A 19239-nucleotide genomic window follows, 5' to 3' on the forward strand; every position below is an offset into this window, starting at 1 on the left:
GAGCTTCCATACATAACACCAAACATGTTTAACATTAAATCAGTGATTGTATACTTCACTGTGAGGGAGTGTATACATGAAATAAGAATCTTGAAAGCAAAAAGAGCCTTCAAAAAGCTCAAAGAATAGCATATGAGATTGGCAGCGTCTGAGGTCTAGCCGTTCTCCTCTGCATTGGCCTAGCCAACCCCAGTACTGCAGGAGGGAAAAAGTGGATTCTGATACCCTTTCTTCCAACTCCACTCTTGGCCATAAGATTTATTAAGCTCTGTGGCTTAAACTCAATAGCTGTTTTAAAATACCCACTCAAGCTAGATGATTCTAAATAGAACTAATGACAGCCAGAAAAAAAAAAAAGGCCTGTAGAAACTTGCTCTGACATAGAGCTGATTTCTATAAACAGATTAGTAGAAAGAAGCAGAACATCTTTCTATCGCCATAACTTTGTGTTTTGGCATGAAGATGAAATAAAATAATAGGAAAAAACTACGTCCAACACAGCCTACCACTGTTCTACAGAAAATAAACTAAAGGAGACATTTGTCTGTCCTCTGCACATGTTTGTGTTTGGTTGAATCAATTTAGTGATTAATCATAAATATCTACTAAGTAGCGTTAGGTGCTAAAGGTTTGACTATGGAGAAAAAAATAAAAGACAAAATAGACTTCGAAGAAGGAATGAGTGAAAATTTTTATCTGAATCCTTCAAGACGTTCAGCATAATAATTCTTAGTTCAAACAGCAACTGGATAAAGCCAACTACGGTTTTCATTTGTGAAAGAATAGGGAATAACATGGTTAAAGAAATCCTGAAGCTATATTAAACTTACTGTTTGAACTGCTGATTAGTAAGTAGAAGAAAAAAATTGGTGACTTTTTTATTCCCTACCATCATCACATAAGACTTCAAAAGGAGATGGGATAGTTTACGAGGTAGAAAATAAAAAGTTAAATGCCTAAATAATCTACTCGACAAACATGTAGAAAAATTATAGTGGAAAGGAACTATGCCGATGGTTCCCACATTTTTCCCTTAGAATCACTTGGAGATCTTCTAAAATTCCCAAAGTCAAGGCCACAATCCAGCCCAATTATCCCACAGTCTCAGGGGGCGATTGGGGTGGGAGGCATCAATAGTTTTTGAAGCTCCACAAGTGATGCCAATATGCAGAAAACTTCGGGAACCATTAGACTGTGGATTGACATACGTATTATTTATCGTACTAAAACTTAATGACTATGAGAGTCATATATGTCATTGTTCATTAATGTTTTTTCACAACTTTCCTCATTTATATAGTATAATTGCTTCAAATGTCTCTTCTACTTCAAGAACAAAAATAAATGCTTTAACACCAATCATTATCTACTTGTTAAAATTATACATGCCGTTTTCTTTTATTTTTATACATCAACAGGAATTGGCAGCAATGAAACAGATTGTCACTAATATGCGCAATAAGCATTCTGAGGACAGGTTACTTCTTTCTAAAACGGAACCCAAAAATGTAACAGAAAATCAGAAATCAAAGACGTTGAATGTGCCCCGAGAACATGAAGACAACATATTTATACCCAAACCAACACTCTTTGTAAGTACAAAAAAATATTTAGAACTTTAATTTCTCTGATTTTCAGTAAATACATTTTACTTAAATTTCTTTCCTCTCATTCATACTGGTTTTAGACTAATTTTAATAGTTTTGTGGAAGGGCCTGGAAATAGCTGTATTAATCCCTTTTCTGAATATAAATATATATGCGTATGTAACCTATCTTCACATCTGAGAGTTGGGTTTCATATTTCTAGTTAACATATTGGACTTGCCCAGAAATTAGCCTTAATCTAGCATTTACCTTCTCCAGTCTCCAGGGACTAGTTACAGAGGAATCAGGACATTCTGTAGAATTCTTTAATTTATATAAGAATAAAAAGGATGCAAAATATCACCTGCCCTCTTACATTTGTAAAATAGTACATTTTGTTCTAAGAGTTTCCTCATAAAGTATAAAACCAATCATACTAAATTAAATGAAATGCTTATTAGGTCGAAATGTACTATGTGCACGGACATTAGTCAAAGAACAAGAAATTAGAAGAATTTGAAAATGTTTTAACAAACAGTAAGAATAACAACAAAAAGGAAACAGAATCAAAGTAGGAGTGATGGTATTAACTATTTCTCTGTACCGCAACGTGGTTTCCCATGCATGCTTTGGATTTCTCACAAGAAACCTGATTTTTATCATCTGAACGTAAGATACTCAAAACCAGAAAGATTTTCTCTGTGATATTCTGATTCAGTGAGTCCCAGAATCTTAATTTTTTTTTAACTCCCTAGATGATTATAATAATTGGTCAAGTATGGGAGCTTCTGATCTAAGCTATTCATTATACATTCAGGTAATGCTACTCAAGATCAATGAGGAGATTACACAGTTCAACCTTTAAAAAAAGAAGTGACAGAGAGTTACACGCTAGATGAAATAAGGGATTATTTCAAGGATCTATGTGGCAGTAATGGAGACTGAGCTGACAGAATGGAGAAAACAGGAAGCCTAGAATGACCAGCCCTGATCTAAGGCAGCTACGTGGATTTCTGCAGCTGAGTCGGTGCATCTTTTCCTCTAGTGGTGCATCAGCTTCTGTTTGTTTCTCTCCTGCCTTCTGCTTACTCAGTTTCCACTTCCTCATTAACTTGCTCAAGGCTCCTTGTCTTCAGATCTTTTTCAGTGCATCCTTCCCACATCTATTCTCTTATGACCTAGTTCTCCCTGTATTTTCCAGGAGTGCGAATCTAATTGGTGCAGCTCATCTTTCTTGGGTGATACCCCTTTGTGGCACGACTTATTAAGGTTATTGGCCAACCTACTGAATGGTTGTCCTTATTGTAGTGAGCCGGGGTCACAGGATACCAAATAAGGCTGCCTAGGGCTATTTATTGAGAAGGACCATGGCTAGGCAAGTTTTTGTTGGAAAGCGAGCTGAGATTATGGCAAACACTATAATATGCCTATTATATTATAATCTACAGGAAGAGAGCACACAGAATACATTGATAATAATGGGAAACATAAGGTCAGATAAAAACCACAAGATACAACCAAAGACTTAAAGCTTATCACGTTCTGTGATCTGCTTTTCTGACCCTTCTCTGTTCCAAGCAATGAACTAACTATTCCTCCTGGCCCAGTCATGCTGCATTTCTGACTTTAGCTTGGTAATCTGATGCTGATATCTTGAAATCCTGACTCTAACCAGTACATAAGTAATAGCAAGATCTCTCCAGTACTTCGAGATAAGGTTGTGCAGTGAGAGTAAAATTAAGAAGATTCAAAATATATTCATTGGGTGGTTTTTATAAGACATCTTTATGTATATCTATATTTTTGTGGTTTTTCCTATTATAAACTACTTTTTTACGATAAGAGAAAATTTTTCAGAGTATGAGTTCACCCATGTTCTAATGAAAACTGAGAGGTAATACTGTAAACCAGTCAAGTCAAGACTATGTACTAATAATGCAGAAAATGTGAACTGACTGGGTCAGCTGGGGCAAGTCATTTAAATGCTCGAGCTAGTTCTTAATCTGTATAATTAGAAGAAAAATTACATGAAATTAGGTCTGGACTTCTTTTATACTAACATGCTATGATTCTCTTAAGGCATCATAATTTTTACAGTTATTATTTTGAATATTTTCAACTTTCCATAACAATATTTTTTACATCTTCTCTGATCCTATTAATAAGGAATTTATGATGCAAATATTTGAAAATAAGATCTAATCATTTTATAATTTCATGGTTTTATAGCTAAAATGGAAACATTTCTAATTTATTTCTAGATCCTTTGGCTGAAATTATTTGCTATTGGTATTTTTTCCTGATATTAAATTTAATAATGGGTGGAGGGATGGATGTGTGTTTATATATGCATTAAAAATATGAGGAAAGCACAAAACTACTGTTAACTGGGCAGTGGAGTGGAGATAGAGCTGTGATATAGAGGAGAAGGAGGAGTAAGAGCTTGAGACATTTTTCTTTACATGCTTTTATATTCACATGAATGTTTTACAGTGCTCATGTGATATTTATACATGAACATAACTCCAAAAGGTGCATTTTATATCAAAGCTCTGGCCATTGAAATCACACATGTGGCAGGGTTGTTTCGCAGGCATTTAACATGCCAACAAAGACTAGATAGAACCGTAGAATGTTAATGCTTGAAGGAAAGAAGCTGTGTTCCCATTGCCCTGCCCAGCACATGAACACAGCAGATACTCAATAAATATTTGCTAATGGAGGCTGAAAAATCCAATTCAACAAGTGCGTACTGACTATATGCAAGAACCTGAGTTAAACATTATTGAATATCTAATCATTAAGTCAGCTTTAAAGATGCTTCCCCTCTGGATCAAGGATAAGTAAACAACAGTAGTGTAAGATAAAATTGGTAGACTGCTTTAAAGGAAATACAAACTGCTACGATAGATGCTGTGACATTGATCTGCTCCCAGAACAAGAAACTATTTGAGGTTGACCTTGAAGACTCTCTAGGATTTGGACAGCTGACAATGAGGGTTAGAGAGTGAGAAATTCCAAGAACAGCGAAAGTATAATATTCACAATATATTTTCTACTTTGTGCTCCTTTTCATTATTCAAGAATAAGATATATAATACATATGTTCTATAGACTTTTTTCCTTTCTTCCTACATTCTTTTGCCTAATTTAGTCATTTCACCACTCAGTAACACTTTCCCTTAGGACAAAAGAAAAATAAACATAGACAGTATATACCTACAGTAGTCAGATTCACAGAGGCAGAAAGTAGAATGATGGTTGCCAGGGACCAGGGGGAACGGCAAGTTACTGTTGAATGGGTACACAGTTTCAGTTATGCAAGATGAAAAGAGTTCTGTGGATGGATGGTGGGAATTACAGTACAGTACTCATGTACTCATGCTACTGAACTGTACATTTTTAAATGGCAAAGGTGGTTAAATTTTATGTGTCTATTGCCATAATTTTTTTAAATTTTAAGTGATGGGTTATAAAGACAGTTTTGCTCATTATTCACGAAGAAAAGCTTATAATTTCATCAAAAATGGAATTTAGCAGTTATTTGTAATAGAGTAATATAATGACTACAATTGGATGTATTAAGACAGGTGACACAGGATGCCACACGGGTAGCAATCCCATAGGATCATGTCCTAACTCCGTGCTCTCCAACATTTTTCACATCATAACAAACCTAGAAAACTATAATATTTGTGTGGCACACCAAGGCAAATGAACTTTGCTGGTAGATTGGAGAGGCTTCAGCCTTCTCTGGGGGTTGGAATCAGTAGCTCATCATACCTGTAATACTTTCTAGTCACATTTGTTGGGAAGCTGTGGCCTCACTTTTAATGTTAAATCTATATTTCTGTCACTTCAAGATAGCCACCTATGTACATTTACATTTTAAAAATTAATTTTTCAACTTCTAGTGTCAGGAATACAATTGCAACCTCTTCCTGATCTAATTTAGCTGATAGGCTGAATTAGAAATAGGAGTTTCTTAGTGAGCATTGAAGTAAGGCTGTGAGGGTTGGATGACCTGCGCTCTCATTTAGTTGGTAGGAAAGCCGGGTCAGTTATCCTGGACTCCCTGAAGTTAGGCCCTGCCTCCGAGGAGTCATAAATATGTATTTCTTTGATTCCCAGCTTATATCTTTTTTGCAAAACAAAGTAATTATGTCTGCTAAACATAGTCTTCCTTTAGAAAAGTGGCAGGAGTTGAGCACTAATAGATTCTTAATTTCTAGCTCTTTTTCCAGAGTCCAGGAATAATCCACCAGGTTTATTAGGTCTGCATTTATCAGTCATCATGCTTTCTCTTTTTCACATACTTTCTCAATATGTTATATTCCCCAAGTTATATATTAATGTTTTAGTTGGCTGTTTCTGGATGGCACAAAGGTACCTATCTTATCACTTATTTATCTCTAAAATCATATTGTAACATAGCAAATTACTTCTGGTAGGTTTCCTGGCAATCCTATCATTTGTTTCTACCACAGTCTGAGCTCTTTCCTAAGTACTTTACTTTAGGGCCTGTTAACACTCCACTAATAAACCAAGGTTTTCATTTATTTGTACCGTTTCTTTATAAAATTACAAACATAATTAACCTAAACCAGCACATAAAAATTTAAGCAAATTTTCCAATATAAAAGGTCACTTTTAAATAATTTATGTCTCATAGTGTTCATATACCGGGTTCATATAACGGAGCATATAAGAGTCTTTTTCAAAAATGTGAAATAGGAACTAAGGGCCCTCCTCAGTTAAAAGGTTAACTCTGTTAGTAACAGAAGAGGCAAAACAAAATTTGTTATATAAAATACCATTTTATGGGTATGAAAGGTAAATAACTTTATTAAAATAGTAATATAAAAAAACTACTATTTAAATAGGCAAAAGAAGTTTTGTAATTTTTAATAATTTTTTTGTATATTTGAAGAATTTTAATGATGTAGGAATAATCTCATAATGTCAGGTGAAAAAAGCCAGATACAGAATTGTATAGAGACTATGAGCTCCAATGTATAAAAAGAATATGTGCATAATGAGTAATATATATATATACACTATATGACACATATATCATTACATATAACATCCCTCTCTACATGCTTGGGGAAAAGTTAGAAGGAAAAATACCAAAATGTTAACACTGAAGTTCTTACTGAGTTACAACACAACGCCTTATTTTTTTTCCTTATGCCTTTAGGTATGTTCCAATTATTCTGTAATGAATGTTCACTTCTTATAATCAGAAAGTTATTTTAAAACAATGAAACTAGAACCAACAGAATATTAGAACTAAAGTCATAGTAGAAACCATGAGCCTAATCTCATGAGCCAAACAGTGGGAATGGGGGAACCAGCTACCGGACTTGACCAGAGTTCACTTTGTAACTCAAGCTGAGTCCTGGAACTTCTGGCTCTTCAGTCAGTGTTTTCCCACCAAATTGCTGCTTGAATGCCATTTTCTTATAATGTTCTTAATGATATTTTAAAATTTGAGTTTGCACAGAACCTTCTGCAAAGGGCTTTCATAGTTATTTCATGTGATTATCACAGCACCTCGATAATGTTAAGTATTCTTAGTTGGATTGTGTCCCCAACCTTCAAACTTTATATGTTGAAGTCCTAACCCCCCAGTACCTCAGAACGTGACCTTGTTTGGAGACAGGGTATTTAGAGAAATAATCAAGTTAACGTGAAGCTGTTTGAGTGGGCCCTCATCCAGCATGACTGGTGTCTTTATAAAAAACGGAAATATGGGCACAGAGACACATTACAGAGGGAAGGCTCTGTGAAGAGACATTGGGAGAGGACAGCCATTGATAAACCAAGAAAAGAGGCCTGAAACAAATCCTTCCCTCACGACCCTCAGAAAGAGCAAACCCTGGCAACACCTTAATCTGGGTCTTCTGGCCTCCAGAGTTGTGAGAAAAATTTCTGTCATTTAAGCTAGCAACCCTAGCTGTAACATACAAGGTCTGATAATTGAGTTCCCAAACTTGTTGCAATGATGTTGCGAACCTTTTTTGATACCAAAAGGCTTATACATTATGAATTTGTACCAACTGGACAGTTAATCAGGTTTACTATTTGGAAGTGCTGAAAAAGCTGCATGAAAAAGACGAAAACGACCTGAACTTTTTGCCAACAATTCATGGCTCTTACATCATGACTATTCACCAGCTCACACGGCACCGCCTGTGAGGGAGTTTTTAGCCAGTAAACAAATAACTGTATTGGAACACCCTCCCTACTCACTTGATCTTGCCCCCAATGACTTCTTTCTTTATCCGAAAATAAAGAAAATATTGAAAGGAAGACATTTTGATGACATTCAGGACATCAAAGGTAATACGATGACAGTTCTGATGGCCATTCCATCAGAAAAAGTTCCAAAATTGCTTTGAAGGGTGGACTAGGCATTGGTGTTGGTGCACAGCTTCCCAAGGGGAGTACTTCGAAGGTGACCATAGTGATATTCAGCAATGAGGTATGTAGCACTTTTTCTAGGATGAGTTCGCAAACTTAATTGTCAGACCTCGTAAATTATTATGTTAGGCAAACTTCAGTCTCCTTTTCACTATGAGTAACTTGAGACTCAGAGATGACTCAAAGCCACAAAGAGAGTTTGAGACTTGGAAAAAGATCCAAGTTTCTACCTCCTCATCTAGGGCTTTTTCTGTCTTGCCAAGATGCCCTCTTCTGGCTTTTTAATTTTTTTTTATTAGTTTCAGGTAATAAGAATTTTTAATAAAACCTAATTAAAAAGCAGTTAATTGTGTACCTGGATTGTTGTATTGTGCCCACTTTATTTAAGTCATCTATCAGGAGTTGGCAAATTTTTCTTTAAAGGGCAAGGCAGTAAATATTTTAGAGTTCTGAGCCACATACAGTATCTACTGCATATTCTAGACCAGGGATCTTAATTTGCTAATTCGTGATCTAGCTTATGCTCATTGCTCAGAACTAATCAGGAGTGATAAAGGCTTAGAAACTTCCAGTATCTGGAATTGAGGGCTATCACTAATAGTACCTTACTGATAAAATATCTAGAAATGAAGAATGTACAATACATTTCATGGGAATCAGACATCAACTTTCCAGAATCATTACCTACATTGGAATTTGTTTGAATTTTGCTAGTGATTAGACATAGATAGTGATGTAGATGAGAAATCACTATGACATATTCTATCCTAACATTAAGAGATCATAGAAAGAGTAAACATATCAGTGAATTTTAATTTATACAACAGAATATGCTACTTCCGTGTCTTACTGGTTACTGTCACTTCCACTTAATAATTGTGACGTTACTTAGAATCATAAATACTGCCCACTATGTTTATAAAGGGTGATGTGGCCTGATTAGGTGGAGCCATATAACTGTAATGGCATTTTCTTTCATATTGTGAGGGGGAGTCTTGGTTCTTCTTGGTTCTTCTTGCCAACGCAGTGAAAAATCAAAGGTCAGCAAAGCTGATTAGTATGCAAGCAGGGCTTATTAGTGATATGTGCTCAGGGAAGAGAACCAGCCTAGCAGAGGTGAGAGAGGGGGGTAGAGAGAGACCTAGGTGAGGTGGGAGAGAGAGGCCTAGGCCAGGTGAGAAAGGGCGAGAGGGGTGTCGGGAGGCGGGGGAGGGCCAGAGGGACAGAGACCTAGGTCCCTTGTCTGGAGGACTTACAGTTTGCTGGGTGGGGTGAGGGACTTACATATTGATTGGGGGGGAGGAAGTGGTGCATGCTCTTCCATGGGAGGGTGTGGCCTCCCAAGATGGGTGGAAGTCTATTGAGGCAGATCCTTATCTTCCTGTCATCTGTTGCAGAACAGATAAGGGTGCTGGAGGCAGTTAATCAAAGCAATTTATGAGCTTTTTCTGTAGGCACCCTGGACCCCCTCCCACCCCTTCTCCGTCTTCATTTTCTAACTTCTTCCTAACAATATTACATAGGGGAAACTCCTGAATATAGACTGTCATGAGACTTTATGTACAGACTTAAATAGAACTGAGAGGCTTCTGTCACAGCGGACCAAATCAACATTCATTCATTCCTTCATTCAAAAAATGTTATTGAGGGCCGGTTAGCTCAGTTGGTTAGAAGGCGGTGCTCTTTACAACAAGGTTGCCGGTTGGATCCCCACATGGGCCACTGTGAGCTGCGCCCTCCACAGCTAGATTGAAACCAATACTTGACTTGGAGCTGATGGGTCCTGGAAAAACACACTAAAAATACAATTTTTAAAATGTTTTAAAAAAAATGTTATTGAGCACCTATGCCAAGCACTGTTCTAGACAGTAAGGTTATAAATTCCTACCTCCATGAAGTTTACATTCTTGGATAGATAATAGACTATAAATCAACAAACAAACTGAAAAATTGTGTAGGAAGTGAAAACATGACAAATGATATGGAGAAAGATAAAACAGGGAGGGGGGTGAGGATTAGGGAGGGATGACCTCCCTAAGAAGATGACACTTAAGTATAAGACCTGAAGGAAGTGAGAGCACATGCTCAAGATTTTTGAGCAGCTGCCTGTTGCTAGACGTTCTCATTACCTTAATATTAAGGAAATTTTAAATGTCAGTATACCCAGGTAAAAATAGATTCTGATGGAAACTTGCTTTACTGTTAAATACAAACTTATGTCTTACTACTTTTTAATTTTTCCTATTTAAGAAAGAATGTAAAATGTATAATAAAATAATACAACTTTTTAACAGCAAAATCCAAGTAGCTAACATGGGAAACAATAATACACTTCTTCAGTATTGCTACTGTTTCTAAAAACATTTTTTTAAATGCTCTCAGTTTGTTTGTTTTTTATTGTGATAAAAAAATACCATAAAATTTACCATCTCACCCATTTTTTTATTTTTTTATTAGTTTCAGGTGTACAGAACAACATAGTGACAAGACATTTACTTAACTCACAAAGTGATAACCCCAACAAGTCGACTACCCATCCAACACTGTCCATAGTTATTAGAACATTACTGACTATATTCCCCATGCTGCACTATACAACCCTGTGATTATTTTTTTTATGATAGTTGACATTCAATATTATTTTATATTAGTTTCAGGTGTATACCACAGTGGCTAGACATTTATGTAATTTATGAATTGATCCCCCCCAATGAGTCTACTACCCATCTGACACTATACATAATTTTTACAATACTGTTGACTATTCCCCATACTGTACATTACATTCCTGTGACTCTCCTGTAACTATCAATTTGTACTTCTTCAACCCTTCAGCTTTCTCACTCAGGCTCCCAGCCCCCCTCCCATCTAGTAGCAATCAGTTTCTTCTCTGTGTCTGTGGGTCTGTTTCTGTTTTGCTTGTTCACTTATTCTGTTCTTTAGGTTCCCCAGATAAGTGAGATGTGTGGTATTGGTCTTTCTCAGTCTGACTTATTTCTCTTAGCATAATACCCCCTAGGTCCATCCGTGTCATCGTACCATCTTACACACTTTTAAATGTACGGTTTAATAGTGTTACGTATGTTCATGTTCTTGTGAGACAGATCTTCAGAACTTTTTCATCTTGCAAAACTGGAACTCTATACCCATTAAGCAACAACTCTCCTTCCTCCCCCAACCCAGCCCCTGGCAACCCAGCATTCTCCTTTCCATTTCTATGAATTTGACTACTATAAATATACCTCATATAGGTGGACACATACAGTATCTGTCATGTTGTGACTAGCTTGTTTCACGTAGTATAATGTCCTCAAGGTTATTTCATGTTGTATCTCAAAACATTTTGGAATTCCTCTTATGAAATTGTCTTTTGAGTCTAGGACACATTCTTTGAATGTATTCATTTATTGAAGCCTTATTCTAAGCTCCGGGCCCCTGCCCTTAGTGCCCCAGCATCCAGTGGAAACTGTGTCACGTAATACAGTGTGATAAATACCTAATTGGAGGCATGTAACAAGGTAATGTGAGAGTCATGTTTATATTCTCAGACCTGGACAGCAACAGAGAAAGATGAATTAGAATAATGGAAGATAGTGGCAACAAACTTCCATATTAATTCAGACAAATTTAAAAGGTGGTAAAGGGGGTGGTGGAGAAAAAGGAAGTGGCAGCTATAGGGATAAATTAGAAAGGATAAGAAACAGCCCTACAGGAGAAAAGGAAGATAAAGTAATACTTGCTAACCAATTGAAAGTGAAATGGAAGAGGCATGTGCAGGAACTGGAAAAGCAGTCATATCTTACTTTATAAACACATTTCTTAATTGTTAGGCATATTTGCCTCGTGGAGACATGAAAAAAAAAAGATTACATAGGATGAGATTTGAAAATTAGGTGCTTCCAAATATTAGTTATGATGAAATCTGAACACCATCACAGAAAAGTATTTTAAAATACAGTCATTGAAGTTTATTTTGAATCATATAATAAAAAAAAGTTTTAAGGTATCTGTCTTATATTTAAAAAATGAAGTTTAGATTAGATTAAAAAAATCTAATATTTAACTGGATCCAATGTTGAAATTGTGGATGATAATAGGTAATCAGCCACTAAATAGTCTGATTAATAATATAAAGCATTTAGATTTAAAAATGACGATAGAAATGATTTTATTCATTTAACAATATGTATTGAACATTGTTTTATGACTCCAAGGAATGTACCCTTTATTGAGTGGCGGATTCAAGTAAACAACTGTAATAATTTTTTAATAAGTATTGAAGGCTTTAAGTTCCTGATAGGAACACTAAAGAAGCCTTGAGGTATGAGAGCAGGCTTCTTAGAGGAGGTGACTTTTGAGCTGAGTCCTGAAAAAATAGGAGTGAGCTCTTCAGGGGGAGAGAACATCAGGTGGGAAATACTATTCATAGTTAGCATTTATTTATTAATTTAAGGGCTAAGGGCTTTTACGTACATTATCTCATTTTATTCTCTCAACATTCTCTGGTGTAGGTTGTTGTGTCAGTCAAGGTCCTTCCACCAAATAAGTGTCACATTCTGAAGGGACTGTTTACAAGCATATGGAAACCAAGTGAGGAACATTTCAGGACTCGTAACTATGAGAAACTATAACCACTCCTTTGTCTCAGGAGGCAAGGAGGGGGAGTAGAGCTTTCTTATAGAAACTTTGATCTTCTGTAAAAGAATTTTACCATTACCAAACCGTGGCCAGGCAAAGAAGCTGGGGCATAAATAGCCCAATTTATTTCTCCCACCTACAAGCCTGCTGTGCATCCCAATAACTAAACTGAATCAGAAACCAGAAGACACCGCTAGCAGCTTCCTGGGGCACACAGCAGGGCGGAAAAGGATGGAGGAGATCTTCAGGTACCCAGAATATCCAGCGCAGTCATTTCTTATTCTCTCCATATTAAGAGATAACTGACAAGTCATCAACTTGCCCAAGTTTACAAATGAATGGTTGGAGCTTGTTTCATTCCAGAATCTGTTCTTAAACCAATGTGCTATAATGTGCTCCTGCCACAAAAATCAAAGGAATCGTGGCATTGAGTACCTCCTGTGGGCCAGACACTTGCCTGTGTGTTAAAGATACAACATGAAACAAAATAAACACTTGTTTAAGGATGAGTGTCAGCGTCTAGGAATCGCATTCCACTGCTAGTTCAGCAGCTAGAGCAAAGTCTCAGGTAAAGACCTGAAGATTAGCATTTCAGGGCTGTATGTGGTCCTTTGAGGTCTTCAGAGGACCTCTGCCTTTCTCTTCAACCATCCTTGGTATGTGGCTTCTGTCCTCAGAATCACAATATGGTTGCTGTAGCCTCAGCCTTCTACATCTCCATTCTAAGCAGGAAGCAAGCAGAAATAGGGAAAATACCACATCCCTTCCTAAAGGAGTTTGCCCACAAGTTCCACCCAATATCTACTTAAATCCCATTGGTCAGAACTTAGTCACATGACCAATCCTAGTAGCAAGAGAGGCTGATTAATGTAGTTTTTACCTGGATGAGCTCATTACTCTCATAATAAAATCAGTTCTCTCATTAAGAAGGGGGAAGTAAGTATAAGCTAAACAGCTGGCCAACTCTGTCACAGGGTCTTAATTCATTTTTACATCCCCATAACCTAATACAAGAGCCTGGCACATAGTAGGTGTTCAATCAAGTGCTGTTAAACTATTCTCAACTACAAATAGTTTACGTAGGAGAGTGTCAAGAGTTAGGATTAAAGAGGTAAGGATGGGCCAGATCCTAAGGGGCTCTGTCTTAAAGTAGTTAGAACGTGACCAAGAAAGTAAAGTGCCCCCACAGTAACCTAGGAATAAGGAACGTATGTTTGTCATATGGGAGCAAGCTGGAAAATTAATTTGAAAGGGTTATGATCAAAGATCCGAAAAGTCAGTTTAGGAAGTGTGAAAAGCACTTAATCCCCAAGACAGAGGTACACTTGACTGTGGCAAATCCACTTCATTAACACATCTGAAGAAAGAATGTATTGATGGGGAGGGTGGCCTGCAATGCACCAAACACAGATAAAAGGAATTAGGAAGAACTGTCTGCCATTGAAATTCTTATACTGCCTTTTTTTGAGTCTTAAGATTCCTCTTTAATATCAAAAGTTTTATTTACCTTCTTCCCGTACACACATAGTTGTAATAAAACGTTTCGTGTCAGTTGATGGAGAAAATGCAAATGTACAAATTCTGTACCCTTTGCGATAAGCTTGAAGATCTGTAGCTTGGTCTATAGAAGTTGCATTTAGAGTGTTTTTGTTTTTTGTTTTTTTTTATCCAGGAGTCGCAGTTAAGGAAACCATTTCACACTGTGACCTAGTGATAATGACAGTTTCTCAAAACAGAACTTAGCCCCACTATGGCATGGTACTCTGCTATTTTCTGTTCCAGGCAATTTGATTTTTTCCTAAAATCTGGTTTTTACCCATTACATTTATTCTTTACCCATAGCTTGAGACCTACAGTTTGTTCTTCCAGCTTTATTGAGATCAAATTGAAGAAACCTACAGTTTCAAAAACACTGGCGTAGATGTTCTTTTGTGATTGTGATTGTGAGCCTGAGACTTTCAGGTGACTCACCTTTTCCAGTCACCAAACCACTCAATCTGATTCTAAGAGAACCAGCAATTCCCCGGGGTAACTCTGACTCTTCCTTATGGTCTGTGACTGTTTTTTAAAAAAAAAAAGACTGGCAGAATTAACAGGCATTCCTGGCCAAATGACAATTACATTTCTCATCACCAGTTAATAAACTAGCATTCAATTTGTACTTTGCTTTCTTTTGGTTTGGGTTAGCTAGCCTCAGCCACCTTTGAATTCTCTTGACTTTTCTAAGATGGAAGCTTCTTTCATCTTTAAGACTAAGGACTTTGGACTTTCTTTCAACGCGAGGACTACTGGAGTGTTTTAATACAGATTTGCATTTTAGAAAGATAAGCTTGGAAGGATTGTGGACTATGAATTGAACAGAATAGGACAGCCAAATCAGAGTTAGGAAGCTCTTGCAGGAATCAAGCCAGAAATGATAAGATCCCAAGGTAAGCCAGTGGGGTCAAGATGGGAGCAGAATGAGTTTTAAAAAAAAAAATCAGTGAAAGGTAGGGACTGTTTAAAATGGCTGTAGCAAGTGAAAAGAAGGAGAAAGCTAAGTTGAAGAGAAATCAAAACATTTCCCGTTGATGACTGATCAAAGAATATGGACAATTAGAGGAGTACATTTTGACATGCTGAGTAGTTGCCTGTGGGGACTGTGTAACAGTGTATGTAGCTCAAGTTAGAGCTATAGATGGGGGTGGAGGAGAAAGGTAGGGGGTCCACCAGCTTATTTGGTGGTAATTGAAGCTGGGCAAGGGCGTGGGTAAGGTCGAGGAGCTGACCCAACATTTTGTGTATCTATGGCATATAAAACTATAAAAAACATAAAATTACAAGCTATCATACTTACCTATATGCCTACATACATATATGTATATATATTTAGGAATGTGGTCCTTCAGAGCTTTAAGCAGATGTATGTGGGAAAGCAATAAACGCCGTGTTTTATAATATATAAAATAGGACGCTTGACAAAAATCAGTGCCTTACGTAAGGAGTTCTGAGTGCTTTATTCAGTAAGTTTACCTCCTTTGCTTTTTTGTTACCACTCTATACAACCGAGCTCTTTTTAGACTGAAATGATTGAACAGTAAACCCAAGAAGTGGGCGGCCTGATAGCTCAGTTGATTGGAGCCCAGTGCTGATGACACCAAGGTTGTTGGTTTGATTCCCACATGGGCCACTGTAAGCTGCGCCCTCCACAACTAGATTGAAAACGACGACTTGACTTGGAGCTGTTGGGTGCTGGAAAAACACACTGTTCCCCAATATTCCCCAATAAAAGTTTTTTTTTTAAAGTTTTAAAAATCCCAAGAAGTACTCTGATAAATACTTAGCAATTCAAAAGATCCAAAGCACAATTATTTGGATTTAGTAATTCTTCAATAAGTATCTATTGAGTACATGAATATCCAGATAGAGATAGATAAGACTGACAAAAAAGAAGCTGTGATCCTGATATTTTTATAATTCTCTTTGAAAATAGAAACAATTCATACAATACTCACCTCTGTAGAATACATTAAATATAGGCTTTGAGTCAGAAAACACAGATGTGTATTTTTTCTCCACACATACCAGGTGGGAGATTATTTCTGACAAAAGAGAAAACCTTTGCCCTTAAGTATTCTTCTAAATTAAGAAAAGCAGTTATTTACTGTAATCTTTCATAAAAAGTCCCAGTGTATATTTGTACTTAGTTCACTGAATTGCCTCATGTCTTCCTAGTAAGCATTTCACTTGATTTTTTTCTTTCTTTTTTTCTTATAACAGACCAAAAAAGAAGCACCTGAGTGGTCTAAGAAGCAGAAGATGAAGACCTAGTGTTTTGGAAGGATTTGCTATACCATTTACTCCTGAAGTTCCTTTTCTGATGAACAAAAAGTTTATCTAAATCATGTTCTTGTCATTTTTTAAATAACTAATTTAAAATTTATTTTAACTGAATGTTAAATTAACAGATTTCAGCATAATCAAAATGTACAAAGTACAAACAGTGGTATACTTTATATTTGCTTTTATCTATTTTGTTACAAAATAAATATCATATACTCTATGACTTAAATTTTTGGAGCTTTCAATATTCTCAAGGCATTTTAAAGTGCGTAGCTTATAAATATTTTGTTTAGTAGTTATATTGGTGAGTATATTTTCCAACTATATGAATTCTGAGTTTATATGTCATGACACCAATACAACAAACACACTTTACATTTTTAAAAATTAGGAATCATTTATGAAATCTACTAGAAGATACTTCAGATGCCCAGTAATGGTGGTCAGATACTATGTAAGTGGATATGAATTGCTTATTCTTTTGGGGGGCTCTGTTTTCTTGTATTTCATATTATTAATAACCAATAAAATCTAATGTAAAGTTATTTCATTGGTCAAGTAAAACTTTGATGGGAAAGTCTCTTGGCAGTCAAAACAGTGCTGATTCAGATGCAGTATGGACCAAATTTCTAGTCGATGAGAAAAATAGGATTTTCTTTTTCTTGTCATAAAGTATGCTCCATTTTTCATTCAAGAGATAAAATTTAAAAGAAGAGTTGGGGAGAAAGAAAGAGGAAAAAAAGAAAAATGTATTTATATATGTCAAGTTTACTCAACTACTGTTGAAATAGTGGCTGGATAACTCTTTGTTGGGGTGGGAGTGGGGACAGTCCTGCAGAGGGGGATGTTTAGCAGCATCTCTGGCCTCCACCACTAGATGACAGTAGCATCCCCCTCCCCAGTTGTGATAACCAAAAATGTCTTTTGTCCCCTGCGGTAGCAAAACGCCCCCCACCTCCTATTGAGGAACCACTGATACACGTGATATCAATGATTATCTTTGTAGATATGAAAAAAGAATACTAGCTGGTCAGTGTGTTCTCTTCAAGTCACAATAGCATAGGCTATTAGTTGAGTGTGAGTGAACAAAAAAAGCCTTTGATAATATATACTTGTAAAGTTGTTCTTGGCCTGAAAACCCAAATCTCATGCCCGCTTTTTGTTTCATTTGGATGCATTTTCTAATATATGACTTTCTGCAGCAAGGGTTTGTGAAAATGGCCTTTCTCCAGCATGCATCTTAAATCCAAGATATCCTTGTAATTCATTAAAACTAAATTAACTTGTAGACATAATTTGTTGCTTCTAAAATGCTAAAAGAAAATCTTTTATTTTCAACTCTAGTTACTAATCTAAAAGCATTTTATAATTTAATTCAGTCAACCCCATTTGTTTTACATGTACATAAATATATATATGCATATTAATATAAAGGAATACTGATTGATTATCCATATTAAAGTAATGGTGTGGACAAAAGTTCAGAAATAGGAAAATTTGGAGCTAATTTAAGAAATAGAAAGTATAGTGATGAAGAAATTGAGGAAGTCTTCCTCTCTCCAAATCAATGTTTTTCCCTCTTTCCTTTTATTTCTAGATATGAATTACTCTTTAAAAAAAAAAAAAACAGTTTATCATTTCTGATCATAATAACTATTAATGAATCTCGGTTAGATTGTAAGATGAAAGCTTTTTGGAAGACATTGTGAATTTTCAATTCAGATGCCACTCCTTCCAGAAAAATCATCTCTGTTCTACCATAACAATCTGTATTATGTACTCTGTACTGTCTCTTTAATTCTGTTTATCATATTTTATAATAACAGTTAAAATGTCCATTTCCTTAAAGGTTAGATTTTTTTCTTATGCTTTTTTTCTTTTTGTTTTTTAGCACTGTGCCTTGAACTTAAACAGTAAATGTAAATTTGATGAATTTGAGATGAGATACAATGCTGTAGCTTTTTTTTATGTCTTAAAAATTAGAGATGGTTTTTTTAGTATCATAGAATCTATTCTAGCTCATGTCTTAATATCATTATAACCCTTGCCTGTCCTCCAAGTTTTCAGACCTTCCTTTTCTGACTTTTCCTTTCTCCTTACTTCTTACTTTTTTTGTGTGTTAAAAAAACAACATAATATTTACCACCTTACCCATTTTTAAGTGTTGTACAACGTATCTCCAGAACTTTTTCATCTTTCCAATATGAAACTCTTTTCCCCTTCCCTTGTCCCAGGCAATCCACCATTCTCTTTCTCCTTCTATGACTTTGACTATTTTTGATACTTCCTATAAATGGAATCATACAGTATTTGTCTTTTTGTGACTGGCTGATTTCACTTAGCATAATGTCCTCAAGGTTCATCCATGTTGTAATTTTAAGTGTGTCAGAATGTGCTTCCTTTTTAAGCTAACTAATATTCCATTGTATGTATAGACCATATTTTGTTTATTCATTTATCTCTTGATGGGCATTTGGGTTGCTTTCATCTCTTGGCTCTTGTGAATCTTCTTAACTCTTCATCCTTTCCTGGCCCTTCTTACTTAAAAATAAATAACGAAATTAACATAATCCTTTTTTCTTGCTGAATGTCTTATGAAAAGTTGCCCAAATGTAAGAGTAATCGCTACCATTATCAAGCTAATTCTGTCATCCATTTGCTGTGTTACATGCTTTCTACTGCTTAAGCTTCACATTAACTTTGCCAATGAAGCATTATCTTCATTTTTAAAATGAAGAAACAAACTCAGAAAGAGTAACTTAATGGC

At 36.0% G+C, this 19239-nt stretch overlaps 1 protein-coding gene across 3 annotated transcripts in view; it reads left to right on the forward strand.

Annotated features, from left to right (window-relative positions):
• PIBF1 (progesterone immunomodulatory binding factor 1) overlaps positions 1–17738 on the forward strand; it is a 180849-nt gene extending 163111 nt beyond the window's left edge. Inside the window, exons 15-16 of one of the 3 annotated variants that reach the window (XM_033103851.1) lie at positions 1419–1592; positions 16410–17738. In XM_033103851.1, coding sequence (XP_032959742.1) covers positions 1419–1592; positions 16410–16460 — 225 coding nt within the window. In that variant the 3' untranslated portion in view covers positions 16461–17738. Of the gene's footprint in view, positions 1–1418; positions 1593–16409 lie in introns of those variants that run through there. The other 2 variants (XM_033103850.1, XR_004422808.1) reach the window with 2 other exon arrangements.
• Positions 17739–19239: the final 1501 nt, after the last annotated feature.

Source organism: Rhinolophus ferrumequinum, chromosome 4 (genome assembly GCF_004115265.2).
Source record: "Rhinolophus ferrumequinum isolate MPI-CBG mRhiFer1 chromosome 4, mRhiFer1_v1.p, whole genome shotgun sequence".
NCBI lineage: Eukaryota > Metazoa > Chordata > Mammalia > Chiroptera > Rhinolophidae > Rhinolophus > Rhinolophus ferrumequinum.